This window comes from Acanthaster planci, linkage group LG07, assembly GCF_054643075.1.
Source record: "Acanthaster planci isolate LZ-2023a linkage group LG07, COTS_SCS, whole genome shotgun sequence".
Classification (NCBI taxonomy): domain Eukaryota; kingdom Metazoa; phylum Echinodermata; class Asteroidea; order Valvatida; family Acanthasteridae; genus Acanthaster; species Acanthaster planci.
Window position 1 is genome coordinate 2,275,901 of NC_141783.1, and position 17,737 is coordinate 2,293,637.

Genomic DNA, 17,737 nt, shown 5'->3' on the forward strand with positions numbered 1-17,737 from the left:
TGAAATGGCTTACTCAAAGATGGTGTCTCGATACATGTGTAATGGTATTCGCTACTCTTTTTCTGAATTTTCGTCATTCAGTTCGACCATGAAAACCTGCTGTACATGAGTAGATAATACATTTTAATTCTGCTGAGTAGATGATCCTTTTTAGTTCTGCTGAGTAGATGATCCAATTTAGTTCTGCTGAGTAGATGATCCATTTTAGTTCTGCCAAGTAGGTGATCCATTTCAGTTCTGCAGAGTAGATGATCTATTTTAGTTCTGCTGAGTAGGTGATCCATTTTAGTTCTGCTGAGTAGATGATCCATTTTAGTTCTGCTGAGTAGATGATCCATTTTAGTTCTGCTGTAACAATGATTTCACTGTAAGGGTTTTAGTTCTGCTGAGTAGGTGATCCATTTTAGTTCTGCTGAGTAGATGATCCATTTTAGTTCTGCTGAGTAGATGATCCATTTTAGTTCTGCTGAGTAGACGATCCATTTTAGTTCTGCTGAGTAGGTGATCCATTTTAGTTCTGCTGAGTAGATGATCCATTTTAGTTCTGCTGAGTAGATGATGCATTTTAGTTCTGCTGAGTAGGTGATCCATTTTAGTTCTGCTGAGTAGGTGATCCATTTTATTTCTGCTGAGTAGATGATCCATTTTAGGTCTGCTGAGTAGATGATCTATTTTAGTTCTGCTGAGTAGGCTAGATGATCCATTTTAGTTCTGCAGTAAAAATGATTTCACTGTTTGGGTTCAGAAGAAGCAAAATAGGGTCTGCTCTGTCGACGTCACAATCGTGTTTGTCGTACAAATGGCTGCTAAAGCTGTGGTTGGCCGTCGGTACAAAAGTAAAAAATAATTCGCAAAGTGTTAAAAATCCCACGCTGATACCAATACACACTAGATACACCAGATTATAAGAAATGTACTGTTTACCGAAAATGGGTCACTGAGGAGACATTCCCATAAGAACGTGCACAAACTTTACTGTCCCGTAATTCAATATTCCCTAATCTGATCTGAACCAAACTTTGTATGTTTTCAATTTAGACCCTAATCTATCATATCTCAAAATTTGGACGGTAAAATTCGGCCCCCTTCTGGTAGCTGGGGCAGTAGGGAGACATTGAAATGTCTAAGATTAAAATTTTGAATGAACTAAAGGCTCATTTAATTGCTTTTCCACAAACGCGAATGCAAGTAAAAAAAGGCCTATTCAAGTCGACTTTAAAGTGTCACATGAACAAGTTCTTTTCGCATGTATTTCAATGTCAAATTTATGCACATAAGCCTGTTAAGTTTGATGCGACGGTGTGCATGCTTACAAAATAAAGTTCAAGTACGAGCAACAAATGCAGGAAGGTTAGCACTGTGGATGTTGTCTGTTGAGGTCTTGAAAAATTACCAGAAAATTGGGAACAAAATATAGGACCTAGTTCCACACACATTGGTTTATGCAGACCTGCCAACATGCCGTACTCAGTTTTCCCGAGGTCAGGTATTACTGCACAATAGATTAAAATTTTGAATGAACTGAAGGCTCATTTAAAGACCTTTATATCTATCGTGCGATAATGCCTGACCCCAGGAAGGAGTACGGCAAGGTTGGCAGGTCTGTAATTTAATGTTCTGGGTTGGAAAAGATTGGAGAAAAGTTCTTCATATGTATAGATCTGTCAAACCTTTTTCAGGCAACAAAGTGAATATCCAATGGTACTCTTTTTTGATCGTTTTTTAATGGAGGGGGCAGAGCTCACTCATTAGGCATGAGATGATTAAATATTCATTTAATGCAAGCTACGTACGGCAGAATACTCTGCCTGGGGGGCTGACAAAGCTGAATAAAAAATTATTCATTTTTTCAGTATTATTTTCATAGGTTTACCATGGAAGTAGGATTTACAGACAAACTGGCTATGTGAACAACGAAGGAATAAACTGTTGCCTATAACAAACCCATCCTGGTTTAATTAGACCATCTCACAGCTAGCCAGGGGGCCGGATAATAATACATGTCTTATATAACAACACCGTGACATTACCTAAATTTATAGTGCGCATGTTCACATGCGCATTACAGAATGTTAATGTTTGATGTTACAGGCATTTCCGGTTCAAGGCCCCACACGTGCCTGCAACGTTCGCACGGCATTCGATCGGGATTCTTTCTCATTCGTATACTTACTTCTGCCTCTGTATTACTTATAGGACATTTCCTCAAACTCCCACTCATCGCGCTTAAAGATAAAAACAGCTCTGCCACGCATGCGCACCAGTGTTTCTTTAAGCATCTTCCCACTCATTCGTGTTTTTTCTCGTGTCCCAAAAAACTACGAAGCTCGAAGGAATTTACGGGTAAAGGCGCACATCAGGGGTGAGTAAGTGTAATTTGTACACCTTTGTTAGGTGTAGACTAGTATTATAGTTTGCTCTGTTGCAGTAGGTGGCAACTTAAAGCAAAAATTTTAGCCCGTCTGCGGATCTTTCGTGGGGAGTTCCCGTCATGGCGGCTACCGAGTGTACGGAGCGGGAAAATATGGCTGACAGCCCGCATCCTACCGTAATGACGAAACCGTGTTCTAGCGGAACATGTCGTAGGGTTCTGGGGGTGGATGACCCACGCTCACTGTGCTTTAAATGCCGTTTTGGTTCTAATGGGCATACCTGTGATCTGTGTCTGAAGATGGGCAGTTTATCCTCAGAATTATGGTCTTCCTCTGTGAATGAGGCTAAGGAAAAGAACAAACAGAGATTGGCAGATAAGGCAGCGGCTTTGTAATCGCCAGGGGCTTAGTGCAGCCCCACTAATGCCCCCGTGGGGTGGTTTGTTGACAGGGCAGAGTTCCAACAAAGTCTCAATGACTTTGAAAAACGCATGCAACATATGATGCAGAGTATGATGCAAGGTTTGGCCCAGGAGTTGGGCCCTTCAAGAGGAGTTACCCCCCATACTGTTTCCTGTTTGGGTGATGAGGCCCCTCCCCTTGGCCAGTCGGCTTCCGTTGAAGGTCTGGGTATGAGGCATATTCAGCCAGGGACTCCCGTGCAGGGCTCCGTTGGCTCTGAGTCTGTCGCAACTAGAGGTTCTGAGTTGCCACGTGGGGGCAACCACGACAGCAACCTTACACGTGATGACGGTGGTGATTCATTGTTACTTCACCCAAGGCATGATGAATTGTTTGAGAATTCTGTGTCTCAGATGTACAGGCAAGCGTACAAGCCCAAGTCCACCAATGTCCTCCGTCGAAAACCTTCCTCCTCTCAGAGGGAAACCTTTAACCATGGTTTCCAAGGGGGTCCACCCAAGAAACCTCGGCTGGATGGGAGTAATTCTCGGAGCCCAAAGGCCAACTTCCAAAGGGGTCGTCAGGAAAGAGGGACTTTTCGGCGTAGTACCCATGGTGGAGGTACCTCTTCCTTGAAATCACAATAGGATAATGCGGGCCCTTCCCGTTCAACCAGAGGATCCGGTGGGGGGTTGAATTCAAAAAAAGGAGGATTTTTGGCAACACATTACAAGTGACCAATGGGTTCTCGAGATCGTGCGATCCGGTCATCTTTTGGAATTACAGGAAGTGCCCTATTTCAACAGAATCAAAAAAACTTCTGTCGGCTCACTGGCAACAGGTTCTTCTGTTATGTTCGACGAGGTCAACGCCTTATTAGGCAAAAACGCCATCAAGCCTGTGCCTCAGATCAATCAAAACGAGGGGTTGTATTCAACGTTTTTATTGGTGCCGAAGAAACCCTCAGGGTTAAGACCAATCCTCAACCTACGACCTCTGAACAAGTCTATAAAGAAGCAGAAATTCAAGATGGAATCCCTCCGGTCAATAAAGAAAGCAGTAAAACCCTTCGATTGGCTTTGCTCAATAGATCTGAAGGATGCCTACATGCACGTTCCAGTGAGGGAATGTCACAGGAAGTTTTTGCGGTTCCATATCTGGAGGAAGACTTTTCAATTTCGGGTTCTTCCCTTCGGTCTCACGTCAGCACCGAGAGTGTTCACGGAAATCCTGGCACCTGTTGTGGCCAAGGCGAGAATGAAAGGGGCCCATGTGTTTCCGTATTTAGACAATTTGTTGATAAGGGCTCCGAGCAAGGTTCTAGCTCAAGAAGGAGTCAACACAAATTTTGTTCTTTTAGAAAGTTGTGGTTTTTTAGTCAACAAGGGGAAGTCCAGTTTGACTCCCAGCCAGAATCTTGTATATATAGGCGGTCACTTCAAGACCAATCTGAATGTAGTTTGTCTTCTCCAGGAGAGGAAGGTAGAGTTGTTACAGTTTGTAAATCAGTTTATAGATCGGAGTCAGGCTGCCGCTCAGGAGTTCTTGCAGCTCCTTGGGATGATGGCAGCCTGTATAGAAGTAGTTTGGCTTGCCAGGCTTCACGTGACTCCAGTTCAGTTGTACCTGCTCCATTTTTGGCGGCCGGCCTCGAGGAATCTGGAGGCTTTGATTCCAGTCAACGACCATCTTCTGCATCACCTGCAGTGGTGGAGGGTAGAGAAGAATTTGCTGCAGGAGGCCCCGAGGGGGGTTGCCCCAGAGATCACTCTAACGACGGATTCGAGCGACTATGGTTGGGGAGCCCACGCGGAGAGTCAGTTTGTCCAGGGCCTGTGGTCGCAAATCTAAGTTCAATCCTGGCATATCAACATGAAGGAGTTAATGTCAGTGATGAAAGATTCTCACCACTTTTGCCCCTTTCTGAAGGGCAAACGGGTCCTAATAAAGTCAGACAATTCCACGGTGGTGTCACAGATAAACAACTAGGGGAGAACAAGATCTCCCAGCCTTTGTACGGCGGTTTGGAGACTTTGGCTATGGTGTGTTCAGAATCAGATCGTCTAGTCTGCAGTGCACATTCAAGGATCCCAGAACAACCTAGCCGACAAGCTGTCCTGGCAGACGTTGATGAATTCCCAGTGGAGCCTGTCTCGTTCAGTTGTGAAGTCTCTTTTCCGGAAAATGGGCGAGCCAGTGATCGACCTTTTTGCAACAGCCAGCAACAGACAGCTCCCAGTGTTTTTCTCGCGGGACCCGTGAAGCGAGGCATTTCACGTGGATGCCTTAACTCTGAATTGGGACGGGTTGACAGCATATGCTTTTCCCCCTATCGCAATGATTCATTTGGTTCTGGATCGCATAGAGCGTTACAAATGTGTGGTGATCCTCATAGCCCCGAATTGGCCTTGGTGCTCATGGTTGCCGAGAATGTTAGACCTCCTAGTGGATGTTCCCATTCAGCTTCCATCTCATCCCGATCTTCTGCAACAGTGGTTGGGCAGCGTATGCCATCCCAGACCGGAAGATTTCCCTCTCACGGCATGGAAACTGAGCGCAGACTGCTCTGCCAGGCAGGCCTTTCAAAAGAGGTTATTGACACAATCCAGTGACGTCCGCTCATCCACAGGAGAGGTGTATAATAGGCAATGGTCAGTGTTTCGAGATTGATGTGCTTCACGGGGTACAGATCCATGCTCAGCATCTGTAGGGGAAATATGCACCTTCCTGCAGTCCTTGCTTGAGAAGGGATTAGCTTACCGGACGCTAGGTGTTTTCCGATCCTCCATCACAAAGTTCTATAATGGTCTCCGTGGAAGGCCTATTGGTCAGCATGAAACTATTTGCAGGTTTCTGAAAGGAGCTTTTCACAAGAACACCCCCCTCGGATGTTACTTCCTGGGTGGAGTTTGGATGTGGTTTTACGGGCTCTGCAGCAGACTCCTTTTGAACCCTTAGCAGAGACATCTTTGCATTATTGTACCCTTAAGACTATTTTCCTGGTGGCTATCGCATCAGCGAAACGATGTTCCGAGCTTCAGGCTATGGGTCGTGAAACCCCTTACCCGCGTTTTGAAGCTGGTGGGTTAAGGGTACGTTTTGTTCCAGGTTTCCTCCCTAAGACTGCCACTCCACTCCATTTGGGCCAGGATATTTTCCTTCCAGAATTTGGAGATGCCAATTTAGGCCTTTGTGTTAAACGGGCTTTATCCATTTATATCAGTCGAACATCCTCCCTGGTGGCTGTTCGGGAGCAGGACCTGTTTGTTGCTTTTGGTGGCAAGCAACGAGGGCACCCTGTGTCCAAGCGTACCATCTCAGGTTTGTTGGTAAAGGCAATTGAGGAAAGTTACCAACTTGCTGGCATCCCTTTGACAAACTCAGTCCAAGCTCATTCTACCCTTGCCATGGCCACATCCTAGGCAATGTTTAATGGAGCCTCTATTAATAATGTCATGAAAGCAGCAGACTGGAGAAGTTCGTCGACCTTTGCACAACACTATGGTCTTAACCTGTGGAAACGAGCTGAGGGCCATTTTGGCAGAACAGTTTTGCTTCATCAGGATTAGAAGGAACCGGTGAGAACCATATCTTTTTAGCGTTGTCTGTGTACAGTGTTCTTTGGTTCAGGTTTTCTTCTTTTTTGGTTTTTTTTGTATGCTGGGTGAGCAGGAGGAGCAGTTAATTTAGGAAGGCTGGCTCCCTCCTCCTTTATACTGCTTTGGGAATCTGTCCCATAAGTAATACGGAGGCAGAAGTAAGTATACGAATGAGAAAGAATGTACATTTCGAAGAAATTATGATTCTTGAATTGAATACACTTACTTCTGCATCGCTCCCACCCTCCGTCCCGGCCTCTCTACATTGATTTTTCTCCCCTGGCATGTTTCAGATGCTGAAAGAAGCACTGGTGCACATGCGTTGTGAGGATAGTGAAGGGACCCGGATGTGGACACGTGACAGAGATGTTTTTATCTTTAAGCACGATGAGTGGGGGTTTGAGGAAATGTTCTATAAGTAATACAGAGGAAGAAGTAAGTATACTCATTTCAAGAATCATAATTTCTTCGAAATTTTACATTACGACAAGTGGATTAGTATTTGGCAGCCCGATGTTTCGCTCTGGCGCCCCCTGTTGCTAGTCGGTAGTTATTTGGGGTCTGTGGTGTCGCCAAACCTGACCAACGTTATGACAGCTCCAAAAAAAAACTGACGCCGAAAGCCGAAGCCATACTTGATGGAAATAAAATAAATCTATTGAAGTATGGATAGTAATTGATTTGAGAAAAAGATATTGATGGAAAAGGAGATGTGGAAATTTTACATCTAAGAGTAGCCCTGTGTGTGTGCGTTTTATTCCGTTTATATGACAATCCTACTGAATAATAATAATTTTTTATATAAAAATTCAATTTTTGGGTTGTAATGTTTTGTTGCGAAAATAATAACCCTGCCTCCTACTTCATTTTTCCATAGGATGAGTAAAAAGGGGTTTGCGTCTGTTTTTAAATTCCTTTTTTTTCCTTTTTTTTTTTTTTTTGAATTTCCACTTTTCTCTCTCTCCAAGACGACTGGATTTTCTTGTCTCCAATGTGTGCCATTCTTTGTGTTTAGGGGAGCTTTTGCCCTTCTAAACATAGCCTCATATTTTGTTTAAAACAAGTGAAAAGGCCAATTTCATAGCCAAAAATGATTATTACACTGGAGGCAGATGAGAGACTTGGTAAGTGTGTGTTTGGTGTATAATTTCAACGTGTATTTCGTGTTTTCACGTCTGCTGTGAATTAATGTCTTCGATATTTCGCTGGAAAAAGATGAAAATCATTGAGACGGAACTTCGACCGAATTTCATCTAAACTAACATTCTTTATTCACAAAATAGCATCGTATATAAATATATCTATATATCTCGATCGAACACAACCAAAACGTTTCAAGTTCTGTGCTTTTTCGAAACAAAACGCAGCAAAATTCACAAATCAGTGCAACGAGTTTTTTTTTCTAAATTAGCACTATGTCCAAAGTAGGCTTTTATTAAAGTCAAACAATGCCTGAAATTTAGCCCAACACTGTGGCTTTTTATTGTTTTATTGTAAGCAGAAGGAAATGTCAAGATCTGATGTGACGAAACTTTAAATTCTGGGTTTACACAGTTAAAAAGCGCACTATATGCCTCATAATTATGTCAACTGTACAAATCAGCTCCTGCGTCCAACACAGTCGAGGAAAAGACCAGATATTCTGAGTTTTTAGAATGTTGATAAAAGGATGAATTCCAAGATTTCAAGTGTGTTTGTTGAACAAACTGGAACTAAAACACTTTTTTTTCTTCTCAAGGAACAGAATTCTCAGTAAGCATCATAAGAAAATATATTGATCCCGTATTTGCTGTTGTTGGGATAAGGTAATACATAAGTAATTGAGCCGCCTTTATTTCTTCCAACGACCTCCACAACAGATGTAAACATCAAGATCAAAGCGTCATTCATGCTGATGTTCTACAGTTCAGAACTATGAGCTCAAAGGTCGAGGATAAACGATAAATGTTCAACTTGGCAATGTACATATAGCAACGGTCTATTTTTTTAGTGTAGGAAAAACCTTATTGCTGATGATAAACTCAATTCGGTTTAGGAATCAGAAAACTTCTTGACACTTATAGACCACGAATAGTGATGATTATTTCCATTAATTTTTGTATCATTAGAAAATTAATATTTTTGTATAGACATGGTCAGTGTTCTGCAAAATAACAAAAAAAAGTGGAATGCGTATTTTTCATGTCAAAGAAACTACCTGAGAATGGTTTCGTCCTAAATCACGTGATTTCATGCCCACGTCGAAGTCGCTAAGTCGCATTTCGACGCCATTTTTACCAACAGTAACAGACGCCATCTTTACCAAAACGAAAAACCGGATGAGATTTCCATTTCATTGTTTCTGATTTTAAGCCCAGTGTACCCAAGGTTATACATCACACCTGTCTATATCCAGAAATCAACATGCATATCAGAGACCTGATATGAGACCTGCCCCAGGACTTACTCACATACCAGACGCACAGGTAGGCCTTAGATTGAATTACCTGACACATATACAAATAGGCTGACTAGTTGTTCGAGAAAAATCACAGTAGAGGTAACGGCGCAAATGCTCCAACCGCGCAATTGAACTTCAGGACTGGTGCCAGCTTCCTTAATGATTTATTCCTTCTCACGGATCTAAGTGTCTTTTACTCCAAAGGGCGCAGAATGGATGAAGCTTCGGCGAATGAATCTGGGGTTGCGAGCAGTGAAGGACGGGCTCCACTAAAGGGAAATGAAGAAGGTCCTTCCAGTCGGCCGTCTGTGAGTGGACTTCAGGTTGCACAAACGCCTGAAGGTACATTCTGAGGCAGTACATCGCCGTAATAATCCACTTTCTCTGGGTGGGATCACTAATCCTGAGAGTTTTCACGAAGATACAAATTGGCCCCTAATCATGATGTTTTCCATTAAGTTTTTGTTTGTTGGGGGAGGGGGGGGCAAATTCAGCTAGGCTATGCAATGCCTACAACTTGATGTAACCATTTGAAATCACCCAAACCACGATGATTTATTTAAGGCAAAATTCAACTCTGCCTCATTTATCGTTGTCACGAAGAGACAAATTCATCTTCTCTAGACATAACGTTGGCAAAACGAGCAAAACCATAGGCAAAACTCAATTTGTAGTTTTCACGAAGAGACAAATTTTTGACTCCAGAAATATATACAAACGTGACAATGACTTTCTCTGGGTGGGATCACTAATCCTGAGAGTTTTCACGAAGAGACAAATTGGCCCCTAATCATGATGTTTTCCATTAAGTTTTTGTTTGTTGGGGGAGGGGGGGCAAATTCAGCTAGGCTATGCAATGCCTACAACTTGATGTAACCATTTGAAATCACCCAAACCACGATGATTTATTTAAGGCAAAATTCAACTCTGCCTCATTTATCGTTGTCACGAAGAGACAAATTCATCTTCTCTAGACATAACGTTGGCAAAACGAGCAAAACCATAGGCAAAACTCAATTTGTAGTTTTCACGAAGAGACAAATTTTTGACTCCAGAAATATATACAAACGTGACAATGTTGCAACTGGCACGCGCTATGGCGAAAGCGTGTACTGTGTGTGTGCCGTTTCCACGAAGAGACCAAAAGTCACACGTATTTTAGTGTTTCACGAACAGATAAAATTGTTTGTTTAGATAATTAACAATTCTAATTAGCTTCTATAAATATTACTTTGTAGTTTTGTGTCATGTAAAATCTCCTCGTTTTTGAATTCGAAGGAATGCAAAATACTAGGAAATTAAGCGTTTGAAAAAGAGACCAACTTTAAATGCAATTTTCCATAAACCTACGTTTTACTCCCCAGTGAGAAATTTGTCTCTTCGTGAAACTGCGACCACTTGGGTGGGTCAGAAATAAGTTCCGAGTCACAGGGCTCTTTCATTTCGTGGGTTTGCTTGCACTCGCTCAATGTCATTGTTTATCACTGAAGTGCTGTGAACAGAAAGCGACATTCGGCATCATCAAAATTAAGAGGTCACTGTTGGTGTTGTCCTTGCGCTCCATCCGTAATTTCTGTTGGCATTTCTGTTTGAACTTTTACATTGTTGCAGACCGTTTTATTCAGAGTTCAGAGCACTTAATGTGTACCACATAATTACTCTTACAGAGCAATGCGTAAACGAAACAATTCTACACAAGATGGCTGAAAAGCTTGGTCGGAATTGGAAAGCATTGGCCATTTATCTCGGCATTACCAGCTCAGAGGTTGACGCTATCGTGGGTGATATCCCGAATGACACTGTACATCAAGGTTTCAACATGCTCGTGAAATGGACACAGTCTCAGTCCCTCAGCGTCAAAGACCAGATGACCAAATTATGCACAGCGCTGACAGACATCAAAAGAGTCGACATTGCCAACATGGTGCAAGGTAATTATGAGTACTCTTTGAGCATTTTATGTGTCCAGCAAATATCTAGGTATTAATATAGACAAATGATGGTCACGTATAAATTAATTTCTTATGAAAACACCCCTCAATCTCTTTTTTTTTCTCTAAATTAAATATGTACATATATTTGAAAAATACTGAATATCATGTGAAAAATATTGTAAAGGCGCAATGTTTATTACGTTTTATGTTTTGTTCATTAGGTATACAGACAAGCGCTCTATCGGGTAAGTGTTGGTGAATTCTCGAGTCTTAAAATTTTCTCCAAAGGAAGAAAATAGAATTGATTTTTTTAATCAAAAAGGTAGAACGTATTGGATTTACGTTGAGCTAAACACGCAAAGCACATTTACATGCTGAATCTGTCAGAAAAAATCAGTAACAAACTCAAACTGAAATGAAAAACTGAAATGCAGTTAACAGTAAAATCTCCCAAAAATAGAGGGGAAAACTTCTTAATGTACAACTTTACTGTGTTATTCACTTTCCAATAACTGATGCATCTTTTTCAACAACAGGCCCCGATCAACTGGAGATTTGCCAAGATCTGTTGTTCACTTTCTACGATCAGCACAAGGCTTTTATCCCAAAGTTTATATCCTCGTCTATGCTGCCAGTTTTAAGTATTGATGACTTCTACATCCCTTTACAGTTACTTAAGAGTGGGCAGCATGTAACACGTAAAGATGTTAGGATGAAACGGACGACTAGAATCTTGAATAGACCCACAACTGAACCATTACACACGTGGGAAGAATTTTATGACGAGAAAGGGGTAGGAAAGAAAATGATTCTTCTCTCAGGCGGGGCTGGATATGGCAAGTCGACCATTTTGGTCAAAATAGTAAGGACCTGGAAAAAAGGCGAGGGGTCAACAGTAGGCAAATTCAAGCTCATGTTCTTGTTAAGGTTGGACAAGATGGCAACAGGCTGTGTCCTAGATGCTATTTATGATCAGCTGTTACTGCGCACTGACAAGCTCAAAAAGTCCGATTTGAAAAGAGTTATCAGTGACAACGAAGCCGATATCGCATTCTTGCTCGACGGGTTAGACGAAATACCATCCAGTGCTTTAAAGTCGAAAGAGGGTGAATACCCAATCGGTGATTTACTGGGAAACAAGGTTTTGCTGAAAAGTTGTGTGTTGGTGACAACTCGCCCACACATGGTTGAGCGTGTCATCAAGGGCTTCCCAGATTATGCGAGGGTAGAAACGGTAGGATTCACTGTCAAAAATAGAAACAAGTACATTGAAACCCACTTTCCAAACGACCTCACCATCGCTAGAGATTTAATCTCGTGGTTGGATTCCAACCAATCTCTCCAGGAACTGTCACAATGTCCGATCATTGCACGCATGCTATGTTTGCTTTGGCTGAACAGACCCGACGCGTCGAAACCGTTGCCAGACAAATTAACGACAGTGTACAAAGAGTTTGTAGAAGCTCTAATTAAGCGCTGCCACAGTGCAAGTGACACTGGTGAAAATAAAAGTGGCGTTCAGCAACTGATGAGAACAATCCTCGAGGGGCTAGGAGAAGTCTCCTTACAGGGCCTTCTAGAAGAAGACACAGTATATTTTAACCCAAAAGATTTCGCTGGGCGTGATGTAGTTTTGAAGAATGGCCGGGAAACAGGTCTCTTGCAAAAAGAAAAGGTCGCAAGTGGCTTGAGTGATGTTGAGGTGGTTACTTTTCTCCACAAGTCCTTCCAAGAATACTGTGCAGCATACCATCTTACAAGCCTGCTCACTAAGGACGGAGAACAGCGGGAGGGTTTCCGCCAGAATCTGCAAAATATTATTTCAGTTGGTGTCATGAAAATGCAGTATGTGTTACGGTTTTGTTGTGGCTTGTCAGAGGAGGCTGCTGGTCTCATTCTGAGCCAGATGAGAAGGAAGGGAAGTGACGACGTAGATCAGCAATCGTTGGCACGCTTGTTGTTATTTGAGTCTGGGTCAACAAGGTTGGCGTTCAAACTGGAGCGCCCCAATTGGTTGAGTTGCTGGGGCCAAGAGCAAATGGCGGCGCTGCACTTCTACCTCGAGTCCGGTATTAAGCCGCTAAAAGGCACGTCCTTCGTCATCTACTGCAGATCGTGTGTGGACGTAAAAATGCTTGGAGATATCTTCCGGAGTTGCAAAAGTAAGCTATGGACTTTGATCGTTGAATGTGTCTTGTCAGATCAAGGAGTTGATATGTTGCAGACGCTTGAGAAGGTACTTAGAACAGCAGATAAGGTGTTGCTAAGCAGGAAGTTGATGTGTATAAAGGTCAAGATTTTTGCAGAGTCAGATTACGGAGCTCAGAACCTTCTAAAGTGTATCTCCCATGTGCCTAGTCAAGTATGGAATATCTGTGTATCAAAAAGATCCCCAGAAGATGTGTACGCATTACTGGATGCGCTAAAAGATCATGCCTTACAGAGCTTCTCTGTAGACAGTGTCAACATGCATGGTCGTGTGCCTGCCTTGGGTCTTCTTGTTAGTTCCTCTCTAAAATCACTGGGGATAACTGACTGTGAACTGGATGATGATGATGCCAAAGACTTGATGGGCATTCTCCCTGCTGGCCATGGTTTGACAGATCTTTACCTGGATGACAACGTTTTCAGTATGGATGCGGTGGAGGCTCTTGCGAGTCATTTTCAGCATCTTCCCGAGCTGTGTGACTTGTCGCTGGATAACGTCGGTAATGAAGACCGCGTTGAGCAAGTGCTTAAGCAAAACATTCCTCAACTGGAAGCAAACGCGACGAAGGCATCTCAGTGGTTTCCATGTAGCTCGTATGAAGATGCAGAGCAACTGAAGCAAAGTTTTTCGACGAGTGGCAGGGTTGCCTCCAGTGGATGGATAGTCATCTATTATATCATGTCTGAGCGAGGGAATGAGGAGATGGAATTGTTTGAGAAAACACTCAGTACGCTTGACGAACGGCTCCTTGGGAGGTTGGAATTCTCGCTCACTGTTGTGGAAGGGAGTGTCTACGATGTTGAGCAACTCACAAAATTCAGTTGCCGTTTGTCCTCTCTGGTGGAGAGATTCAAACTCTTCATGCGTGAACGACCAGCAGCAGATGTTATTCGCCTGCTGGACTCAGTACCCGGGGAGTGTTGTTTGACGAATCTCGAGATAACTGGCACCAACATGCAGGGCAACGTGATTCATCTTGCTCCCCTCATTGGTCCATCCTTGGAGAAGTTGAAACTAGCCGAATGTGGACTGAATGACGATGACGTCGGATACTTGAAATACCTACTCCCAGCTGGGCAGGATGGCTTGGAAGAGCTCGATCTTTCTTACAACGAGTTCAGTCTGGAGGCAGTGAGGGCTCTGACTAAACATCTCCAAAGCTTCCGGTACCTAACCGAGGTGTGGCTCTGGAGCAAATGTGTTGATGACGCTGTCGTTAAGCAGGTTATTCGAGAATTTCTTCCCAATCTGTTGGCATGAATATGACCACTGCAATCAAAGCACACAGTTGAAGCCACAGTCCATGGTATGCGTGCAGACTGGACTCGCAGTTATACAAGACATTGGCCTTAGACATTAGCGGATGAGAATGGGGGGGCAAGAAGGCAAAGCTAAATTAATTATTAAATTATATTTCTATTTTTTATATAGACTATATATAAGACTACTTCATGCCCATTCCTACTGAAAGCTTTCAAAATGCCTGCAATTTTAGCCTCATAACAAGAAAGGCTATTGGATATTACATTAAAAAGTCCCCCCGCCCATTTGATTCGGGATCCGCCCTAGCCCCAAGACCGTAACAAATTATATAGCGGAAAATGAATTAGTTTACTCAAAAGTAATCGTTACGTGACGAAAGAACAGGTTATGGGCAAGTAAATAGGACATAATGCCATCCTTAAGCCAGTGATATAGTCGAGTACTTTTTGAGATCCAAGTTCTCTACCAAATATTTAACTAGTTAGAAGGGAACAAAGCTGAAGTACATCGGCATTTGATGGTGCATACAGAAAGGTAAGATTACAAAGCAACGAAATGACTTCAGACCATCGCTGTTTGATTAAAATTAACTTTTTAGGACAAAAGTACTCGGAAAGTACTCCGCCGAGTACTTTCCGAGTACTTTTCTCCTCAAAACTTAAATTCTACACAACAGGGAGTGTCTGAAGTCTAACATTTATTTTGTAATCTTACATTTGCACATTTACCATCAAATGCCTGAGCACTCTGGCTTTATTCCCTCTTACCCAGTTCAGTATTTTGCAGAGAACATTGGTACTCGGAAAGTACTCGACTACAACACTGCCTTAAGCTCGACTCAGGACGGCACTATCGTTCTTGTTTATATCAAGGTGAGAGGTTCAACCTCGTACACAAGCTTGGTCAGTACAATGGTTTCTGTATTTAGGGCGCACATAGTGACCGAATGTTTTGAACCGCAAAATATCCACAAGATTAACAACTTGTACATAAATGACATGTATGATAAGATCTGTCTCATAATCATGGAGCAGTATAATATAATCAGTTAAATAATGCAAATATTTCCAAATAGGTCACTTGGGAGACATTTTGTGGTAAATTTTTCAACATTAGGGAGACATCGGTCATTAGGGAGACATTTCAATGTCTCCCTAATGCTCCAACTACCAAAAAGAGGAAAAATTTATTTTCCACATTTTGAGAGATGATAGATTAGGGTCTGAAAGGAAAACATGCAAAGTTTGGTTAAGATCGGATAAGGGAATATTGAATTATGGGACGGTAAAGTTTGAAAAATTTTCTGCACGTTCCTATGGGAATGTCTCCCAAGTGACCCATTTTCGGTAAATAAAATAAATGTAATTATCTTTTAGCTGAGACTAAAGAAAGTATCTACTTGCGAACTAAAGTGCTTTTTTAATTATGAGTATCAATGTTATGCAATGGCTGGTTTTCTGTAAATGTAGTGTAAACAAAATGTTTCCTAACACGGAGATCTGTTAAATTGCAACTGAACTTGACTTTGTGTGTTGTAAGTTGTCCAATGTTCACCAATTCTTTGCAATGCATGTGTGTGATTCTGTTTAGCTTTTGTTTATCACCGGTCGAAAGATTCTATTAGAAGCATTGTACATGTAGGCCTCACACTTTGGAGCGGAAGTGCAAACAGTTAGTCGTGTCAGTGTTATGTTTCATCCCAAACTAAAAATATGTGTCTTTTTTGTACTGAAATTAACCGATTCATTTTTAGTTTGTAAGCTTAATTTTGGTTTGAGCACCAACTGCTTTCGTACTTTGTGTGTGTTGTGTGGATCAAAATTCTGCATTGTGCTTCAGCAGAGCCACTTGATCGAGTTAGTAAATGATTCACTTTGTATTTACAAGCCTAACTTTAGTTACAGAGGTCATCGAAGCCAGCGATGATAAAAGTTTTCTACAGGTCGACACTGTATACGGGACAGGAAGGCTTGTACCGGCATCAGTACAAACATTGCTGAATGTGTCAGTTCTGTTTACATTATTATGAGAATCATGGAAGAATGCAATGGAACAAACAGGAGAATGTACATGATAGTAATTATGAAGCACAATGTAAGCTGGCTCTAAAGCATTTCAAGAGAGGTATAAGCCGGTACCTGTGAATAATGTATTAATTTTAAGTGTTATATAAAAATCAACCAAAGCATTACACACGCAGTTCGGTGTTGTGTTGATTTAAGACTCGGTTGTCGTTCAAAGAATGGTTTTACCACTTCAAAAATGACTGTAATGATGTCCAAAGAAACGTCCAAACTGTCCAAAAAAAGTCCAAAAACGATGTGAGTTACATACCGAGAGAGAGAGAGAGAGAGGCGACGAGTTTGCGACGCGTTGGCCAATCACAATGCGCAAAGTCTGTCAACCCAATGAGCGTTTGGAATGGGTCATTTCGCGCGTTGTGATTGGCCAACGCTTTGCAAACTCTTGGAGGCCCACTATTGTGAATCGCCCGTATTCATAACAGTGGGCAACTGAGCATGCAACTATTTTATGTTCAGGAAACCGTGGGCTCACTATTCCAACAGAACCCTTACATTACCTTCCTGGAAATGAAAACGCAGTAACAGTGCCCTCATTTGTCGGAAAAGTATGCATAGAAAAGTAGCACAAAGAAAGTTACTTCACATCCCGATTCCTTGAAGTTTATTTTTGACATGGTGTCAATAGCTTTGCTGTTAGTTCAGCGCATGAATGCGGATACATAAGACACCTGGCTTGAAAACAAGAAAACCACTGCAATTAATCAAGTGGCTTGGCAGAAAATCGAAACGAATGTTGCGAATCGTTTGTCTATTTTATGTTCCGTTCTATTTACAGACAAATGTCAATGTACCTCAGGAAGAAGTAGTGAACCTACTTCTGAACCAATACCAACAAAAACATATCTAAAGCAGCGACTGAAAATTTGAAATGCAAAAGAGAAATGGAGGGATACAGCCAGCTTGAAATTCAATTCCGATAATGATTTATCGTTAAACAAAGTAAACTCTCAATTAGGTAATATTATATACATTTAGTTGTAGTTGTAGCCGATCGATCAAAATGGTTCGAACGCGTTTATCATTAATACCACGTCAGAGGTTTTGCGGAGGAAATCTTGGTTTCTGCTTTTCGCAGCGGCCTGCAGCTGTCCCAGGCAAACCTATTTTATCTAACGGTACAAAACCTTCGTCAGCCTCGAGTAGTCCGTGGTTTGCCCCTTGTCCCCAAAAGAGAACTGTTTACACGGATGCCGATGCTATAATGGCTGGGAGATGGGGAATTATGGGGAGGGGGGTTGACTTGCACGGCCGTGGAAATTTGAAAAGCGGGGGGGGGGCGCTGACACCGCAGGCTCCAGGGGACGATCGTTCATGTCACATCTGTACATCTTATTAAATAATTGATATGTGTTACATTCCTGCAGAACCTAACCTTAAAGCGGCGTATTTGCAGCATTGAAATAATTGTTATCCCTTTCTGAGTGCTATAGAATA

The 17,737-nt window shown here is 42.2% G+C and overlaps 1 protein-coding gene across 1 annotated transcript; it reads left to right on the forward strand.

Annotated features, from left to right (window-relative positions):
- The first annotated feature begins 8,621 nt into the window (after positions 1-8,621).
- On the forward strand, positions 8,622-16,410 carry LOC110979690 (NACHT, LRR and PYD domains-containing protein 3-like). Its single transcript, XM_022235713.2, has 5 exons — positions 8,622-8,838; positions 9,018-9,155; positions 10,481-10,744; positions 10,969-10,992; positions 11,284-16,410. Exons 2-5 carry the CDS (start codon positions 9,026-9,028, stop codon positions 14,214-14,216), a joined length of 3,351 nt encoding a protein of 1,116 aa, XP_022091405.2. The 5' UTR covers positions 8,622-8,838; positions 9,018-9,025; the 3' UTR covers positions 14,217-16,410.
- Positions 16,411-17,737: the final 1,327 nt, after the last annotated feature.

Excerpts from the sequence above, each read along its gene's own strand:
- LOC110979690 (XM_022235713.2), top strand. The coding sequence starts at position 9,026 with ATGGATGAAGCTTCGGCGAATGAATCTGGGGTTGCGAGCAGTGAAGGA. Across the intron at positions 9,156-10,480 it reads GGTTGCACAAACGCCTGAAG|AGCAATGCGTAAACGAAACA; the intron begins GTACATTCTGAG and ends TTACTCTTACAG. Across the intron at positions 10,745-10,968 it reads CATTGCCAACATGGTGCAAG|GTATACAGACAAGCGCTCTA; the intron begins GTAATTATGAGT and ends TTTGTTCATTAG.